At 40.7% G+C, this 20,365-nt stretch overlaps 2 protein-coding genes across 2 annotated transcripts; one reads left to right on the top strand and one right to left on the bottom strand.

Moving 5' to 3' along the window:
* Positions 1-1,844: 1,844 nt before the first annotated feature.
* Positions 1,845-8,950, bottom strand: MAIP1 (matrix AAA peptidase interacting protein 1). The gene is made up of 5 exons (XM_082285568.1): positions 8,636-8,950; positions 6,586-6,657; positions 4,685-4,811; positions 3,546-3,696; positions 1,845-2,267 (listed from the first exon to the last, which is right to left on the bottom strand). Exons 1-5 carry the CDS (start codon positions 8,936-8,938, stop codon positions 2,189-2,191), a joined length of 732 nt encoding a protein of 243 aa, XP_082141694.1. The 5' UTR covers positions 8,939-8,950; the 3' UTR covers positions 1,845-2,188.
* Positions 8,951-9,748: 798 nt separating this feature from the next.
* TYW5 (tRNA-yW synthesizing protein 5) lies at positions 9,749-18,961 on the top strand. Its single transcript, XM_082285573.1, has 8 exons — positions 9,749-9,997; positions 10,897-11,051; positions 14,013-14,082; positions 14,978-15,022; positions 15,496-15,633; positions 16,242-16,329; positions 16,809-16,925; positions 18,607-18,961. The coding sequence occupies exons 1-8, from the start codon at positions 9,761-9,763 to the stop codon at positions 18,861-18,863; spliced, it is 1,107 nt and encodes a 368-aa protein (XP_082141699.1). The 5' UTR covers positions 9,749-9,760; the 3' UTR covers positions 18,864-18,961.
* Positions 18,962-20,365: the final 1,404 nt, after the last annotated feature.

Below are 20,365 nucleotides of genomic sequence, written 5' to 3'. Positions count from 1 at the left end.
GCAACAGAAATGGATACCAGACAAGGAAACGGAAGGGAAATTAAGCATGCTCAGATCCTTACACACATTTGCAAGGTGATGTCTGAGACTAATCAGCAAGGGAAACTGGGAGCAACAGCATGCTATGACACAGAGATCCCCACACTGTCCTACTGTTACGTGCTGAACATCATTATTCCCAAATCACGAAGAAGTGTTTAATAAAACACTCCCTTTAGCTCTTTTTTTCAAATTCTGTAACTCTTAAGTTAGGATTATGACTTTTAGAGTAAGGTATTTGAATGGCAGCACTGAAAATCCCCAAATTACAAGACAATATTCTCTCCATCTCTGAGATGAAGAAAAGTTAACCCTTTGGTCATCCTTTTTGCCATAATAATTTGGGACAACCTTGGTAGCATAGAGAAATATATTCACTGGGAACCAGCTGGAAGAAACTAAAATAATTTCTTATTGCTACTTTTGGATGGCAACGTAGAAAGCAGAAGTTCTTGTTTTGCCTGAACAAATGGCACACAAGCAAAGTACTTCCACAAGAGAAAATGTGGATGCCATAAAATGACAAATGCCCTTCAGTGAGCATCACTTCAGTCTGATTAATTGCTATGATGATCAGATTTATGACTGAGAATTTATGTATGGCAGGTAAAAAGGAGTCAAACCTTCCACATTTGTCTATTACAAGTTGGGTTTGGGGCTGGTTTGTGAGGGTTTTTCTGGGGTGGGGTGGTGGTTTTTTTCTGAAGCCAGTATTAGACTACAAATCCAGTTTAATTACACCAGTTTTATTCAGTGTAGGAGAATGCCATTTTCCAATACAGCAAGCTTAGTAATTTATATGCCTTTCTGATTTATTTATGGTGCAGCAAGTCCATGGGTAGTTCTGTGTCTGTTGGAGATATGCAGTCTCCAGGATAATTTTTTAATTGAAGATTAGAGGCGGGGAAAAAAACCTCAAATATTGAACTGCTGACCCCTTTGGCTCCAGCCCACAAGACACAAACAACTTCAAAAGAATAAAACAGTGCATGTAAATTCCCAATCACATCTTTTGCAGCAAAAGTGTGTTATCAGCTAGTTGATAAGCTTTAGATGTTCCTCTCATTAAGTCACTGGATCAAAAGAGCTGAACTATGGAAAATTTAATTTATACCTTCAATGACAATTACTGTGAGTCACAGTAATTACACTTTACACTTTCAAAGCACTGCACTAATGTCTACAACATGCCTTGGTAGAAAGTTGGCTTTATATTTGAAGTCGATATGTGGGATGAAGAAACCTGTTACGATCTCCTGTTGATTTGCATATAAAAGCCTCAAGTAACTTAGACCAGAATTCTCATGCTCCAGAAACCAGAGATAAGTGAGAACTAGGAAATTGTTTGGTTGCAACATCGAATTTTAAGGATTTGGTCATTTCTTTAACACACATTTCAAACAGAGACTTCATTTAACTTCACTGTCAGGTCCTCTTTAAATTTGTGAAGATTTTTAAATTTTCAACTGTTTTTTCTTCTATAATTCTCTAAACTTGGAATTGCCTATATATTACTTAATTGAAAGGAATGGGTTTTTCTAATTTCCAAAACATATCTACCTCTTTGATCCATTTTCCCAGTGCAATGCTAAAACTTTTTCTTACTCCAATCCTGTAGCAAAAACTAATAGCAGCTCTAACTTTCTTGATCTCATATATATTCAAAAGCAAGATTACCTCAAAATGAACTGCTGAGGCTAGACAAGCTAAGAAGTCCATCTACCTCTATTTCATCTTGCATATTATTCAGTTATATATTGTACAGTCCCTAGGGAAAAAAGAAACACAGGAAAGTAACTCAGAAGGGCCATCAGTCATTTAAGTGTTTATTTTCAAATAGTACCATTTCTTCTCAGAATGTAAGAAATCGACATATCTGTAACACCTGCCTGAATGAAATTGTGCTGTCTAAATGCCTAGGATGAGCACTGGAACCAATTAAATTTCTACCAGCCTATTCCAGGGAAAAGGCTTTGTTGTAATGCTGCAGCACAGTGCCAGCTGCAGAAACAATTTTTGGAAATCATACATAGAAAACTCATCCCTCTTTTGGAGGAAAGGGCAGGAAGGGAAAAAAAGACCTAAAAAAGCCTGGTATTTGTTACATTGGAACAATTACAATGGTACATAAAAAGGCTGTAGAAGGCATTTATTCTAACAGCCTTGGATGTTCAATCCGTGTAATAGTCCAGTCTGGTTTTGCTCCTTCTGTAAACTCCCTTTGGAACCTGAAAAAGAGAAAAGAATAAGTGAAGAGTTGTTAAAATTTACTTGACCTTAAGGAGCTACTAATACAACAAGGAATCATAAAGAAATATTTTACTTCAAACAGATTGCTGTAAAAGCTACTGAAACTTTAATGCTTATGCCCCAAAATGGAACATGAAAAATTATTTCTATAGTAAGCAATAAAATACACTGATTTCAGAGTGTTTTGGTTCAGATCCCACAGACAGGATCAAGCATCAACAGTAAAGACCCCAATATCAAGACAGCACTCAGTTTTCACAGCAAGAATATGAATAAAGCTTGATGGAAGATCTTGATCTGTAAATAAAGGGTTTCATTTAATGAGGCAGTAAGCGAAGGCAATTGTGCTCCATATTTTACCTGAAAATTTTCATTTTTACTTAAGTATAATGTATTTTCAGAACTACATCAAGGATCAAGTTAACAGTAGTACTGAGTCTCCCTTATCCAAAGGTGAGTCTGAGCTTCAAGCTGAATACTCATGTTCTCAAATAACCTGCACGTCACAGAAAGAGCGGTATAATATCATTGCTTTGCAATCATGTGCAAATCCACTCCTACAAAGTGGGATTTGGAAGATATTTAGGCTTTAAGGGAAGGCTCTCAAGGTTAATGTAACTGCAGAAGCCTCCAACTCTAAGGAAGATGCTGAATTCAGCTAAGGGATGGATCCACAACAATCCATCCAAGCAAAAAGTACTGGTCTCCTCATGAGTGTTACCTTTGTTTCAGAGTTCCTCATCACCTAGACTCCATATTTTCAATTTCAAATGTGGGTGTAGAAATCCTTGATCATACTGCATTTATCACACAAAAATCCTCACTTCTCCCAGCTTCTGAGAATCTTATTTTCAGTATATTTTGCCAACTGTGTAGATATTTTCTGCACTGCTCTGACATCAGTACACCAACACAGACATTATTTATAAGCATTCCTATGAAAATCCATCTTCCTAATGTGTGCTTTGAGGATCAGAAACCTCATTCAGTGCTCCAAATACTGCTCTTCCTGATAGAGAAAGAGTTCCCATAAATATCAACTCAGACGCAAGGAAATAACATAATGACTTTAGAGATATTTAAAAAGTTTGGCCCTAAAATCAAAACTGGAAAGCTGGATGAGAATTAACTTAGATTAGAATCAAGGTAAATTAAAAACACTGGGCTCTGCAGTGGCACAGTGGGAGTGCTTGCAGAGCTGCTTATGACACAGGTACCTCATGGACGTGGGAATAGAAAGGAACAAGTAAACTTACTCATAGTTTGCTGTTAGAAGATGTTTCTTTTCTTTTGTGTTTTCATCTCCAAACACAATCTGGAAGACTTTGGCTTCACCTGGTACTTCATCAGGTAGATTAGCACCATTCAAATACCAGAAGCACATCAGGATGCTAACAAACTTTCTCCCTGTTGGAAATAAATCAAAACTTAAGTTAGATCTCATGTTTCTCACTGGTCAAATACTACTGTTTGCTTCCTAGCATATATTCTAGTGAGTCCCTGGAAGGACAGCTGACTTCAGCCATAAAGAATACAGGATAGAATAATGAGTGATAAAGCTATTTCAAGCCATACTCATGCTGTTTAGCAACAATACAAATACACTCTGTAAAAAAAATACGTATTTTATCATGAGTGTGGTGTGACAGTGTATATAAGGAAACTGAATGAAAAAAGTTGGTTCCAACAAAGTCCAAAGCTAACTACTGATACAACAAATGTACGTAGAGTAGTTCAAACGTGGGAGCAATTTAAGAGGGAAAAAAACCCCTCCTATTTCCCAAACCAGGAAGAAAGCTCACTGGGTCTGACAACTTGAAATGCTCAACTGAAGACCCAGGGTTAGACCCATAAACCATCTCCACTGTGTCTGAGAGTGAACAGAGCAAACAATGCTGGTATCCAACCAAAAGAAAAACTTGCTTGAGCTCATCACTAGCTTAACAAACCCCCAAACAATCAATGAGCCCTAGAAGAAAGTATATTTCATGACAGAAATACTAAAACAGCAAAATTAATTTCATTATCCAGCCTTCACTATTCTTCTTCGGGGATGCATTTTCATTGTGGAAGTAAACAGCTTTCAGCATACATTAGAATCAGTTTTTGAGTGGTTCCAGACTGCTGAGGACTAATAATATGAAATTCTGTACACAAGAAGAGGAATAAGCAAAACCCAAACAGAAGTCAAAATAGTACCATGATGTATTAACAATAACCTCTGTCTCTGGTTTAGAAGGAAATCAAGAAATTTTATATGGATGAATTACAAAGAGAGAAACAAGGAATGAGAAACAGTACTCAAAACCACATCTGTAAGGAAAATGTCTGTTTAGCAGCAAAACCAGGAAATAAGACTGCTCGTTGCTGAAATGTTTTAGGATTCTAAACATACCATCATCATCATAGTAAATGCGAACATCTCCTTCTGTTGTGTACATGATTGCATCAATGTCAGCTGCTAAAGCATCCCTGTGGCTGTCAGGGAGCAAAGAAATCTTTTCCTTCAGCACCTGAAGTACCTAAATTCAGAAAAACTGTCACTTAGTTTTTCATTAGGAAATTTAAGTTACGATCTATTTCTACTGCAGTTAATAAAATGAGCTGTATTGCTAAAACATTTGTCTAACATATGTAACAGGTAAAATGAAAAAGCATTGGGAAGTTTGGGCATTCCTAAACCCTAATTCAGCAGGATTGAAGAAGGTCCATTTTCTGCTCAAAACAAATGAAAACCAAGCATCTTAAAAAATGTTTAGAAAAGGTACTGTCAAAACAGCAGCTACAACACAAGCCATGCCAGCCCAGAACACCCCAGTGGAGCCTGCTCCCACAATCACACACTCTGCCTTCTCACTGCTGATTTCTCGCTATGTACAGGCTCCCAAGCTTTTAATTCAGTATCTTCTTAGTTATCTTGCACAAATGTCTTTGAAAATCAGTTTCATTACCAATGAGTTTATCTTTGCCATTTTGTGATCCACACTCCATTTAGAAAAAGTTTAAACACTTGCAAATCAGAAAATAATGCAAAATCACTCCCTTGGTAATTAATTTCCGTATGACACTCACATCCATGCTATCTAAGTGTCCTATGATCAACACAGCTGTGTTAAGTAGAAAATGGTGGGGTGCACAAACTGCACTGAGGTAGCACCTCAAACACCACATGAGAAAGTCACAAGGAAGGATGAAACTGCAGAACTTATTTTTAACTAATACTCATTTTTTACCCTAACTTGACTTACCATTTTTGAATAACAAACAAATTCAGGGGTTACATGGAAGCAAGAGGCAATCTTCACAAGGAGACATTGGTTTCTAGTACATTTTGCAGGCACAAAATTCACTGGCCAAAGAAATGACAAAGCAGTGTGGGATCACAGCCTCATCTGCTACATCCCTGGCTAGCATGAAGTCTCTGCATCAATGTAAACCTGAAAAATTTACAATGACCAGAGGAAGTTCTTTCAAGAGGAAGCAGAGGAGGTGCCCTTTCAAAACAACTGCAAGAAACAAACTCACGTTTTATTGCTATCTCTGTTCAGAGAGAGGAGGCAAGACTGTTCAGAGGGGATGCACTAGAACAGCACCCGAGTTTTTGCTGCAAAGGCATGAGTGGCAATAGGACAGGCCACGCTGACATCCTGTAACAAGGCAGACATAGACCTGGAGTGTCTCCTCCACTTGACTCTGATGGATCTGCTACCTCCATGCCCTGGGAAGGCCAAGACAGCTTCAGCAATTAAAAATTCATAAAAACACAGAAAACACAGCACTGATGTTTTACCAGGTCAGTCATATCCCTGAGACTATGACACAAGACTAAGCCTTCCAGCCAAACCCAGTCATCAGCTGTATGATCTGATGGGTGTGGGAATGTATCAGTGCAGCAGGGATGAGCACAAACCAGTTTCTTTCTTCACCTGAATTCTGGTGCACAGACTGAGTCAGCTTCAGCCACCTGCCTACCCCTAGAGACACACAATTCTACCGACCATCCAGAGCCTGCTGCCTTTCCATCCTTCCTGGTACACCAGCAATCTTTCTGGCATTTGGCTTTATACTCAACAGCTAAGATATATTTTATTTTGTTTTAAATACAGTAACCTCAAACTAAGTTTCATGCCTTGAAATTAAAAGAGATGCAGGACAAACAACTGCCCTGTTCTGCATTATGCTGTTTTTCCCAAATTAAACCAAGCTGCCAACTTGTAGATAACGACAGGCTGAATGCATCCATGTTACTTTATAACAAACAATCAACTGCTAGAATAGGAGATGGAGAGCATTTACCTCTGCTGATACAAGTTCTTCCAGCAGGTCAAGTTTACGCTGAGACAGCAGCTTTGAAACAACAGAAAAGGCCTACCAAAATAAAACAAAAACCAAACATGAACAAGAAACTCTAAGTAGGCATATTTTTTCAGACAAATCCATAAGTATATGACAAGCTACCCAAATATTCCATGATTTAAGATTTCAATATTTGCAGAGGGTATCACCATTGAAATGTAAGCCCTCCAGCATTAAAAGAGTGATTTCGTGAACTGATAAAAACATACAATTACTTTTCAATCTCTCATTTAAAACATCAAAGCTTTCAATAGGTAAGTGAATTCATAGTTTACTTAAAAAAAAAAAAAAAAAAAAAAAGCTTTGCAGTACTTTCTGTGTTGTCTTTACTCTTTTTGGTAATTCCAACAGTCTATGTCTTTCCCTGTAAATATTTTGTTCCCTTGCTCTCTTTTCCAGCTCATCTTCTGGTTTCAGTCAAAACTGATGTGGCAATTTAAAAATTTTCTTTAGAAATCTGGTTTCATCTCTAGACATCAGGAAGCTCAACTCCCCTTTCCCCCCTCAATTTTGAAAGTAGATTTACATCCAATTATGCCTCTAAGTATTCAAGTAGTGCACTTGTGAAGGACAATGTATTTAGGACTCTACACCAAGTAAAAACAAACAAACAAACAAAAACTAAAACGAAATCCCCAAAAACCAGGCCAAGGTAAAACAGGTGGTTCTGCACGTGTCAAATTATTGTTGTAGGTTGTGGGTTTTTTCCTCTCTTGAACTGATCTTAATCATTTTAACATTCTTCCCCCGAGGTGTTGTTTTCAGCTGTTTTTTTTTGTTAAAAGTAAATATAATAATAAAAAGTTTCCCAACAGGTAACTCAGTAATTTTTACATGACCAGCTTATAGACAATTACCTCTTTGACACATTCTGTTGACAAAGCTTACTGGGCTCATAAATTTGAAGAAACAAATATATACACCAGATCTATGCATGCCTAAGCTTTACAATTTCAGGAAAACCCGCTAAGAGGAGATACACTTCTCCTTAAAGTCTCTGTAATGTTTGGAAGGACCTTCCTTCGCCCTGCTTTTGGGGATGGCTTAACCAGTTCATTTTAATTGTGGAATCTAGGATGACAAGGAATTCCTGAAGAAAAGCACCCTCCTGCTTGTTTCACTCCCTGCAAAGTGTGGTGCTTGGAGCCAGCAGTGGGGAACTCCACGTATTTTACACAGAGGAGCACATTAGCGCTACGACATCCCCAGGTAATAAATCAGGCTGGACATCAGGAACGATTTATTCATGGAAAGGGCTGTTAAACAATGGAATGAGTTGCCCAGGGAGGTGGTGGAGTCATTATCCCTGGAAGTGTTTAAGGAAAGACTAGACATGGCATCAGACAAAGTGGTGTTTGGTCATAGGTTGGACTCAACATACAACACAAACACAGATCTCCTGGAGAGGGTCCAGCAGCAAGGACTGGGGGACTGGAGCATCCCTCTTACAGGAAAAGCTTATGGAACTGGACTTGTGCAGCCTCGAGAAGAGATGACTGAGAGAGATCTCATCGATGTGTATAAATATCTAAAGGGGAGGAGAGCCAAGAGGATGGACCAGGTTCTGCTCGGTGGTGCCAAGCAATAGCACAGGAGGCAATGGGCAGAAACTGATGCATAGGAAGCTCCACCTGAATATAAAGAAAGACTTTTTACTGTGAGCGTGGCCGAGCACTGGACCAGACTGCCCAGAGATTGCGGAGTCTCCCTGGCTGCAGATATTCCAGACCTGCCTGGACACAATCCGGTGCAACGTGCTCCACAATGACCTTGCTTGAGCAGAGAGCTTTGGAGCAGATGACTCACTGTGGTCCCTTCCTACCTCACTTATTCTGTGAATCTATGACTATCTCCGGAGTCTTTTCCAGTCTACTGATTCTATAATTCCATTGAAATAACCGCGGGCATCGGCAGCCCCTGGGGAGGCTCAGCAGGACCTCTCTCCTCAGGCCGACCGCTCTCCTCGCCCCGAGGCCCCAGGCCCACTCACCTGCTTGGCCCCTCGCGTGAACTCCTCGATGCTGAATTCCTGGTCGAAGTAGAGGCGGATGAGCAGGTAGTAGAAGCGGGTGCGGAGCCAGGCGAAGGGGCTGGTGATCCTCACTACCACTACGCGCCGCTGAGGGCCCTCGGTCCCAGGCCCGGCGGTGCTGGAGAACCGAACGCTGGGCTGGGGCGGACGGGCTCGGGCGGGGCCCGGCGCGGCTGCGGCCGGCGGCAGGAACCGAGCGGGGCCCGCCAGCGCCCGCGCCAGCCAGCGGACACGGCCCGGAGCCGCGCAGCGCAGCGCCATGATGGGCCCTGCCCCGCCCTGTCCGCTCGCAACTCCCGCTCCCCGGAAACACGGCTGCGGCCGTCGCTGGTTCCGGCGCGGCGCAAGCGGTCCGGGCGGCCGGCGGCTCCAACCGCGCCGGTTCAGGGGATTCGACCCCCGGTCACCTCCGGAGAAGGGAGGCGTCCCCTCTGCTGGCCCGGGTGAGGCCGCGTCTGGAGTACGGTGTCCACTTCTGGGCTTCTCAGTACAAGAGAGACAAGGGGCTGCTGGAGAGGGTGCAGCGGAGGCCACCAAGATAACGAGGGGTCCGGAGCATCTCTCTTAATGAGGAGAGACTGCGGGAGCTGGGCCTGTTCAGTCTGGAGAAGACTGAGAGGGGATCTCAGCAATGCATATAAATATCTCAAAGGCGGCTGCCAAGAGGATGGTGCCAGACATTTCTCAGTGGTGCTCAGTGACAGGATGAAGAGTAATGGCCACAAACTACAACACAATAAGTTCCACCTCAGCATGATTAAGAACTGCTTTACGTTGAGGGTGGCAGAGCACTGGAACAGGCTGCCCAGGGGGTCATGGAGTCTCCCTCCAGAGACATTCAAACCCCGCCTGGACGCATTCCTGTGTCACCTGCTCCAGGTGACTCTGCTGTGGCAGGGGGTTGGCCTCCATGGTCTCCAGAGGTCCCTTCCGACCATAACAATTCCGTGATCCGCGGGCTCCCGACCCTTGCCCAGAGGGAGAGGCAGGAACGCTTCTGTGCAGGCTCCTCGTTCCGGGGGAATCGGCGGGGCGGACGCGGTGCCCGTGGCTATGGAGCGGCGGGAGCAGCCGGCGGTGGCCATGGAGCGGCGGGAGCAGCGAGCGGTGGCCGTGGAGCGGCGGGAGCAGCCGGCGGTGGCCGTGGAGCGGCGGGAGCAGCCGGCCGTGGCCGTGGAGCGGCGGGAGCAGCGAGCGGTGGCCGTGGAGCGGCGGGAGCAGCCGGCCGTGGCCGTGGAGCGGCGGGAGCAGCCGGCGGTGGCCGTGGAGCGGCTGGGCGGGGTGACGCGGGAGCGCTTCCTGCGGGACATCTACCCGCGGGTACGGGGCGTTGTGAGAGGGACCCGCCGGAGCAGGTGGCAGTCCACGGGGACACAGGGCAAGGCAGGAGGTGTCCGAGAACCCCTCCTCGGCGGGCACAGCTGGTGCAGGCAAACCTCAGGGTTTGGGTTTTTGTGTTCCTGGAGAGGTGCCCTAATCAGTTGAGGGGAATGGGAGTTCAGAAGCAAGAAGCTTCTACAGGCAGATCCTCTCTGAGCTGCTGGCAACCTCCGACAGCTGATCTCTGTGACAGTCCATTTGGCAGTGGTTAAAAAGTGTGAGCATTAGTTTTGTTGCTTTGTCATCTCTTGCTTTATTCGCAAAAAATAAAGGAGGATATACATAAACTGGACATCCCTCCCCAATGTCCAATTAAAAGCAAAAGTTTCTTTCTTTGTGCGTGGGCTGGATCAAACCTGTTCGTGGTTGTGAGCAGCGAGGAACCTTGATACAGGTGGAAAGAGCTTTTCTCATGAGAACATAACAGCATCACCACAGCTCACAAGATACACCTTAACTGTGTGGGCTTTTGCATGTTTCGTGCTAAGCCTTGGCTAAAAAGATTAAATCTATTCCTTCGTCTGGTTGGATACCTCAATGGCCCCAGCACAAAGTGTGGGCTACAATTGTCTTTGCCTCTCCATATCCTTCCTTACCCAACTAGGAAAGAAACCATACTTAATAGAGAAACAGTTCCATAATTTACTGCATTTTTGTTTCAACATTTAGCATTTGATTCACAGTGCTTGTGAACAGATTAGTTGAGACTTTGTGTAGTGGGTCCTGGCATTCAACTGACTTGTTTGCATGAATGTAATTTGAAAAATTCATTCTGGCTTTTTTCCCACTGAATGCTGTGGTCATTTCACCATTGAATTTTTGTTGTTGTTGTTCCTTAGAGAAAGCCGGTTGTGCTGACAGGACTGGAACTGGGCACTTGCACCACCAAATGGACAATAGATTACTTGAGCCAAGCTGAAGGATCTAAAGAAGTAAAGATTCATGTTTCTGCAGTGCCACAGATGGATTTCCTCAGTAAGAACTTTGTGTATAGGTACTTCACTCCAAGGTCTCTTGTATTTTAAAGGCATGTGCTTGTAACTTGCATCTGTTTGAAGCTGAGGGTGAGAACAGGAAGATAGTTTGTGAAAACATTACATTAGGTATCAAAGGGTTGTCTTCTATTAATTCTACATCCTGAATAAATACAATGAGGGTGAAATGGGGGGCCAAACAGCACCTTGAAAGTGATGTCATGAAGAAGTGTTGTAAAGGTATTTTGTCAGAGCACTCCTGTAGGAAATTTGAGCCTGGCACTTGCAGCTGTTAATTAAAAACAAACCAGAACACCCTTGATGCCTACAGTAGATGACATGGTATTTTGTTCTATTGGTACATTCCCAGTGTTACTGAATAGTGATAGTTTCTGACTCACCATGGGTCTGATCCCCTTTGAATGCTGGTGTGTGGCAGGCATGGTATTCCACTCCAGAAATGGTGTAACTAATTAAAACCAAGCTCCTTTCAAAGTTAGCATGTGCAACTTTCAGAATGTTCAAACTACTGGGTAGCACACATTTCACCAGCTCTTTAATCTTGATCAAAAAAACGGATCTCCTCTGGAGCTCCTCTTATGTAACTGCCAGAACATTTCTTCAGAGTTCATCTAATCTCAGTCATTGTGTTGCTCTTCAAGGGTAAATGCCTTTATTTTAGCAGTCCTTTGTTTTCCCCAAGTGGGAACAGGATGTGTTCAGTCTGTTAAACTTCAAAGCAGGTGGGAATGTATGCTGTAGGTGTAGACAAGCTATGAGTCTCTGAGTGGGGCCTGTTGTTCACGGGATAAAAATACACATTACAATCATGATGCATTCTCGCTGCGTAATGAACTTTTGAATCTTTGAAATTAGGTTGTACTTGAATAACTTTGCCTTATCTCCATACTTTATTTTACCCACTCTATTTTGGGGTTTTTTTTAGTATCTCTTGTTGTGAATTCACATACAGTTGTTCTGGAGTCCTAGTTTTGGCAGGTTTGTAGACAGCCATATGGACTCTTTGATGCTCTGATGGTGTTTCATCATGCCAGGTGTCAGGACTTTCATGTACTTCACTTGAAATTCAGGAAGCTTTGACCTTTTCCACAGCAAGCCCCTCATTCGAATCTGAAGGGAGAATAAGTAGAAACAAAGTAATAGAAACTCTGAGGACTTACATGCAGTTCCATTAGTTTAAACTACAGATGAACATTAGTAGTACTGCAGTTCTGTTGTAAGTTGCATGCTCCTACCCGTTTTTGTGTTGGTTCTGGAACTCATTCAGCCAGGTTGTGACATGCTGCAGAAATCTGAATGTTTTTCTGCTGTTTTAGCTTTGTAAGCAGGTTCACGGAGAGGTCAGATGAGTGCCAGTGCTACCGTAAGGGGGGAGATGGGGTGATGAGGGCAGACAAGGGCGGAGCTGTGGTAGCACCAGAATGCATCAGTTTAAGCTGTAGTAGAGCTGTGCTCTCACTTTCTTCAGCAGCAAATGTAAGTGGACATAATAGAACAGTTTGGCTGAAGTCACAGCATTGGATTTTGTTTGGTTTTCTATTGACTTCAGTGGGTTTTGTATTTGCCTACTGCAAACAAGCCTAAAATGTTTAGACAATTGGTCTAAGTACTGTCAGATGCAGGTTAACATTCTGGTAGAAGAGATGACAGGATCAAGAAAATTTTTGAGAATGGTTTCTTCTTAACCCTGGGTACTTGATGGTTGCTCTGAAACGGGATGTTTACATTCAATAATTCATTATCCAGTGATACTTAGTGTGAGATGGTGAGCTGAGTGAATACAACATTTAATTCATAATAATGAATATGTGTCCTGTTGCTGCTTGTGCTTGGTTTGCCATTCAGCTATCAACTGATACCAAAATCTGTAATCTGTATGAAAATGATTTAGATAATTGTGTAACACTCTTACTGACTTCAGAGGGACCAGCTCTAATGCCCAGTGACTCTTCTTGAATCTTCTGGAGTTGTGTTTAGTAAATTTAAGGAAAACTGTAAAGAAACATTTGAAAATATCTTTGAAGATACCTGTGTTTTGAGCAGCTGAGGAAGCATATATATATTTTTTTTAAGTTCATATAACTGAAATAAATTTTATGGATCTACAAATGAAGGTAGTTATTTGTGTTCCTGCATGAATTCATAGCAGAAAATGCATAAATGTGTGTATCTTCCCTGTTGTAGTTTTCTTGACACTGAGCTTTTCTGCAAATTTATAAAAAATGTACAGTAAACAAGCCTAAAAATGACACACTTAAAGAAACAGTTCAAGCAATTATTGCCACAGTTTGAGTGTTAATTTGACTGTGAAAATTTTTTTGTTCTGTGACTCAGACCATTCAGAACTCCTAAGCTGAAGAGGGGATCTTACCAAAGTGTATAAACAGTTGATGGACCTGGATCCTCAGTGGTTCACGGTGACAAGACAAGAGGCAATGGGCACAAGCTGGAATACAGGAAATTCTATTAATCTATTTAACACACACAGACACACCCTCTTTTATAGTGAGGATGGTCAAACAATGGAACAAATGGAACAGGTTGCCTAGAGAGATTATGCCTAGTCTCCATCCTTGGAGATAAGCAAAACTGAACTGGATGCTGTCCTGTGCAAGCTGCTGTAGGTGAACCTGCTCTCGGCAAGGGGCTTGGACTGGAGGATCTCCAGAGGTGCTTCTGGCCTCAGCAATTACGGGATGCTGTTTGGATATATATGGGAACAATTTACTAAAGCAGAGAAGTTTTTAAGTGTAGGATTTCTGTCTTGGGAGAACTCTTCAAACATCTGCTGCAAACACTGATTAGTTACCATGTTAAGTTGAAAAAGTAAGAGCAGACTACTGCATCTTCCATTATACTTGATTTGGTAAGGGAGCTTATTATAAATCTAGAGTTTAGGCCATGTGTGGTTGCATTGATTCATGGTATAAGTTATATATAAATAAATATTTATATTTCAGAACTCTGCCTTTTGATGTATTTGTACGAAGAGCAGCTGAAGTCAAGCACAAGGAGTACTTTCTTACTGAGGTAATTTCCTTAGTGTCACAGTTTCTTCTGTTGGTTATTTTGCTGGTATATGGAGAGGAAAGTGATGAATTGTAATTTAAAGTCTTACTTCAGTAAAAGACTTAATCTTTAATTTAATTTTCTTGTGGCTTGGTGCCAAAGGAAAAAATGTGAGGAGAAGTAATTTTTCTCAGAAGTTGTTTTGTATAGGTGCACGTGGTTAACTTCAGTCACCCTGTTTCTGTTAACAAAACTGCTTACATGAGTAAAAATTCCAGTATAAAATTTAGAAATCAAACCTTGTTTTAAAATAACAACCATATCATTTGCGTGTTTTGTGAGAAAATGTCATGAAGAATGACACTGGATGATTATCAAAATACAAATCCAGATATATTGTAACATAATTTGTGAGTAGCAAATGTGTGGTTATCTCTACATATCAGTGTTCAGGCTAGGGAGTTTTCAGATAACTGTGATTGGGAAGCAGATAGTTTTGGATGTAGACATGCTTTTTACCTTTTATACTACATAGAATGCTGTAAGTTTTGAAGCCAATTAAAATAGTTTTCTGCATCAGTATACTGATGCAGAAAACTAAGTTAGTACTTAAATTATAATCTGAATTTGCTTTGAGTCTTTTCAGTAACAGCAATGCTGAAGCAGTTGACCAGTCTCCCTACACTTCACTCTTCTCCTTTCAGTTAACTTATTTTTCCCATTTCTCAAGATGAGCAGCAGGGATCAGTAAAGGGCAGTATAACAAAGTAGCTGAATTTGTAGATGCCCTTTATTTGTACCATATTTTAATGAAACTCTGCATTAGATTAATGAGAAAATACCAGCTCTTTGTTTAAGTGTTTTGGTAATTCTTATTAAAAAACCCCAAACAATTATATTTTTGTGGTCTCTTCAGGATGAAAAGTACTATTTGCGATCAGTGGGTGAAGATGTTAGGAAGGTGAGTTACTGGAGATTACAGTTCTAATATTGTAAAGTTGCAGTTTAGAACTATTTTTTAAAGCCTGTTATCATACAGTTTACTTAGGGTCACATGGTTTGTGACTCTGGATTTTGGTCAGAGTACTTCAATGTGTCTAAAATAGTTGCTGTTGCATGGGAGCTTAGCTGATCACTGAAGAGTACATTGCTAAACTCCCTTTCTTTAGCTTTTGTTGTCAACTAATACAAAAGGATTTCTGCTGATCTCTTGCTTCTTCAGTGTGATTCCTAGCAGCCATGGTTAGGAGCAGCTCTCTAGCTGTTCTTATTAATGGCATTGAGCAAGTCAGTGCTGAAAAGCATTCCTGATGTCAGGTGTTTGCCAATGCTGAATTCTAACCCTGTTTCATATGATGGGAAATCATTGTGAAGTGCTCCTCCATTTAAATGTGCATAGATGGTGCTCTAAGAGTTAGGTCCTTTCTGTTTCAGGATATTGCAGATATCAGGAAGCAGTTTCCTATTTTAGCAGAAGATGTTAATATTCCAGAGTATTTTGAGAAGGAACAGTTTTTCTCTAGTGTCTTCCGCATCAGCTCAGCTGGATTACAGTTATGGACACATTATGATGTAGGTAATACCTGGGTTTAGCATAAAATGTTGCAGATGGCGTTACAGAGTTGAGATAATAAGGTGAAAATCTCTGTCAAAGATCAGAGAATAATGACAAACTTCACATATTTTGAAATAGTGAAATGAATCACAGTCAGTGGTACGGTGAATTTTAAATGATGCATTGCATGGGCATAATATCTTAACTGGGTTTATGTCTAATTCCGTAAGATTAAATGATGCTTTATTTTGTTTCCTTTTTTTTTAACCGTTTTGAGTTTCAGTTGAAAATCTGAAACACAGTAACTTTCAATATTTTTGTCTTCAATATTACTTTCCTTTTATTTTTTTTATGCTAATAGTCAGATTAGAATAAATTCCAGTTGTATAACAGCCTGCCAACCATGCAATGATTGTAGTGGTTTCTAGCTGCAATGCAATAGATTTCAAATAAGATTGTCTTCTAACATTGTGCAGTGAATTCAGAATAAATTTATTTAGAAGATAATTCCTAACACATGAAAGTTTTAATAATTCTCTTTTTAAAGCTAATAATCAGATTAGTTGAAGTCTATATATTCACTCTTAACTTTTGGCTGACATCTCTTTTATTATGCTCATCCCAGGTGATGGACAACTTCTTAATCCAAGTAACAGGGAAAAAACGAGTTGTTTTGTACAGTCCTCGAGATGCACCATATTTATATTTATCAGGTATGCATGTCATAGATATCTAGTTCAGAGTTTGGTGATCGTAGCTGCCTTTCAGCTCAAAAGTGTTGCACTTGTAGAAAATAATCACTAACAGATGACTTGGTATAAAAGAAGTCATTTGTTCCTTTAACTCTGATCCTGTTTGCTTTAGTCAAAGCTAAGAAGAACAGCAGCCTTGCCTGATTGTTTTCAGCACCTGAAAACTTCAGGTGAAGGAGTAAAATGTTCTGTGTGGGTTCAAAATGGTATTCTAAATGTCAGGAAAAGTGGTTTGTAATGTTAATAAGGTTGCAGTTACAGAACAGACAACAGGAGAACATCTCCTCAGTAAATGAGGGGTTTCCCTGCCATCAGGTTTCCCTGGCTATGAGAAATAAACCAGTACTAAATTTGGTTCAAGAACTGCCGTTTCCAGCAATATGATAATGCTTTGTCACTATTGGAAGAGTGGGAATATTTATTCACTGACATTTTCCTAGGTACTAAATCAGAGGTGCTGGATGTGGATAACCCAGACTTGGAGAAATATCCCCTTTTTGTGAAAGCCAAGCGCTATCAATGTGTTTTGGAAGCAGGAGATGTGTTATTTATTCCAGGTAAGTAATAAACAGTTCCAAATAGTGCCAAATAAATAGCATGGTATTAAACAGTCTTGTTTCTAATTTGTGATTTCTGGAGATGGTAAGAGGTTACTAAGGCGTTTCTGTGTTACAAGTAGGAGCCTTGAAAGACGTTGGCAAAGCTCATTTACTTCTTCCAACTGTACAATTAACCTGAAAAACGGTCTTATTACATCTACTGACAAATCTTACTTTCCCTCAAGTTTATACTGTATGCTCCTGAATTTGTGTCTTAATACATTAATAGTGTAAACTTACCTTCTGAAATCTGAAATTACTTCAGTGCCCTGAGTTTTTTAGTGACAGAATTTGAGTGAAATACCATTTCTGTTCTTCTGTAGCTCTGGCACTTGAGCACTGTGAGGCACATGGTCTGATGGGAATTATGGATGGTAGAGTTATTGGACCTTCTAGAGATTTATAATAATCTTTGGGAAATGGAAAGACAATTTCTAATCATTTTTCTGCACAAGCAGAAAGCTGCTTCCTGGGCTGACATGACAAATTCTGGTAGTCAGGGAAAGGCATTTGAATTTTTCCTATTGAACTACTCCTACTTGTTACTGATTTTATGTTAACTCATCATGAGCTTGCAGCATATATGATTTATCCTGTCACTTTTACATTATCTGGGCAATATAAACAGGTCAGTAAACAAAAAAGTAATAGGTTTTTAGGAAGTTATTTTATAATAGTTTCTTAGCCTTGGACTTACTATTTAATTTTGAATTCACCATTTATGTTTCTTCCTAAATAAACTTTTGGTTACAGTTAGATAGTGCTATGTCACACTGCATCCCTATTTTCTGGTTATGAAGTCCAGATACTTGTTTGTCTTTGCCAGTGGGTGAGCAGAATCAAACTTGAGACACACTCAGCTCTCGTAAGACTGGCTGTGGAGAACAGGGATTTCTGCAGTGCGTATCACTGAAAAAACCCCCTGTTTTTTGAGGAATGTGTGTGGTTATTATGAAGAAGGTAGAAGCAGCCCCTCTTCCTAACCTGAAAGAAACTTCATGTTGATTTCTCAGAATAAACTTTTCTATGTCTTCAGCACCTACAGGTGAATAAGATGCAATAAACACAGCATTCAGCCTTTTAGCTTAAAATTCAGATAGCCTAAATATACCATATTAAACTAATCCTTCAAAAGTACTCAATGAGGCAAAGATGTCTTGCCTTCCTTATCACAGTCATGATGATTCAGCTGAAAAGCTTCATGACTTATGACTTATTATGAGAAGATTAGCAACTTGCCTGAGTGACCTGGCTGATGCTGGTGGGTTACATTAATGCCTGGGCAGTATGTGCAAAGTTAGGGACTAAGTGAAAATAGGTATCTGCATTTAGAGGGGATGTGAGCAAGGGAAGGAGTCGTACTTTCATCCTACACAAGCTTATCCTTTGCTTACATCTGAGTACCTCTACACTTCTGCAATTGTTACTTTCATGGGAAGTTATGGATAAGTATAAACATCTTGAAAAACTTCTTAAATTTGGTACAATGCAATATATTCATATGAATATAAATAAACAAAAATACAGTAGTTGAGACTTCTCCTCAGCTAGATTTAGTTTGGGTGATTCTGACACTTGCTTTGAGTCACGTGGAAGTTTTGGACAGTAATTTTTATTTTAGACTCTCTTCCTTTTACAGCTTTGTGGTTCCATAATGTAATTTCTGAGGAATTTGGAGTGGCACTGAATGTTTTTTGGAAGCACCTTCCTGCTGAGTCCTATGATAAGACTGACACTTATGGAAATAAAGATCCCATGGCAGCCTCAAGAGCTATACAGATCTTGGACAGGGCCTTGAAAACACTTGAAGAACTACCTGAAGAATATAGGGATTTTTATGCTCGGAGAATGGTTTTACGCATCCAAGAAAAAGCCTATAGGAATGATTATGGCTAAAGTAACACATTGTAATTCAGCAAGGTCCCTTGCAAGTAGAAAATTGTATGTTAGTATGGAAACTGTCCATATGCACTTACACTTTCTGTGAGACCAATAAAAACTGTCAATAAACATTCATCTATAACAAAGTCGATCTTGTAGATTTTCTTTCTAGTGTTCCATGAGAAGTGGGGACACAGTCCACTTGATCTGGAGATAGTCTCTTTTCTACGAGACAGACATTTGCAGTGCCTCCACTTATAACTACTTTTTTGGAATGTTCTGCTTAAATTTTTCTGAACAAAAGTTTTGGTATGGGGGCTGACAGCACCTATGCTTAGAAGTAACTGCACATCTTCCTGAATGCAACCTCATTAAAGTTTAGGAAAGCCATAGTGGTTTCTGAGGAGGCCCAAGAAAGCCCTGGGTGGTAGCTGTAATGGTCATGGTTTCTTTTTAAGTAATGATCTGGCAATTAGTGTAGGGAGTTTCTTCTCCCCCTTGTAGTGAGACAAAGTGGGTATGGGGAAAAAAGCAAAAAGTAATCGTGCCAGGTTACGCTTAGAACTGTGTGGCAGCTTGACTGCAATGTAAATGATTTACCCTTTTCCTAGCTCAGTAATGTATTATTGGGGGAAAATCTTTTTTGTCACTACCCCAGTGCAGTCAGACAGCATTGCTGTTTCTGCAGCTGTGAAACACTTGGAACTAACGTGCCCACAAATCCATTCAGATACAGTCCTAGAATCTGCAATGGAGTTCATAGTTCTGGAGTAGACATAGACTCTATTGAGAGCTGTATTTGACATGCTCTTTGTTACCATATGAAAGGGGGTTTGCATAGCACCTTTTGGGATGGAACCTGTTGTTTAGGCATTGTAGAAGGTTACTTTTTCAGCAGATTGTGGTGCTTACAAAAGCCCTGTGAAATAAAGGTGGGGATCTCACAAAAAGGATAGGCTTGTCATTGTCTCTTTGAAATGCCTCTGATGTTATTACTTGTGCTGTTTGGGGAATGCAGCATTTATCTGACTTAGGTCAGTCTGTTACTTCTAGCAATGTTTTTTGAGAATTGTAACTTGTCAAAAGCTCTTAGACTAAATAAATGTGTAGTGTTAAAAGTGCTGGAAAAAAGCTTTCTCCAGAAGAGCAGGAGCTTGAACAGTGTGCAGATTATTCTTCTAAACCTGTTCTTCTTGGCAGCTCAACAGTGAAAATAGTCTGGTACCATGTGAATGGGCACCCAGCCACCTCAATGAATAAGCATGAATGGAACCAGCCAAGCGATTCTGACGGGCATCATTGTACGTTCTGAGGGTAGAATTTAAATTTGGGATCACAAATAGGTCTCCCAAAATTTTTGTTCAGAAAGGAACAAGGATTGCTTGTGCATACTGCTGAGACAGAATCTCTCTGCCCCTTAGGCTGGGGTAGCCTCTTGGCTTTGTCAGACTGGTAATGCCAAGGGCCCAGTCTGAATTGCAGAGGTGAACAGAGCACAGTCTTTGTGTGTTAGGGCT

Source organism: Coloeus monedula, assembly GCF_965178545.1.
Source record: "Coloeus monedula genome assembly, chromosome: 7".
In the NCBI taxonomy this organism is placed as follows: Eukaryota; Metazoa; Chordata; class Aves; order Passeriformes; family Corvidae; genus Coloeus; species Coloeus monedula.
Note: the sequence above shows the minus strand (reverse complement) of the source record. Positions and strands in the feature narration are given on the sequence as shown.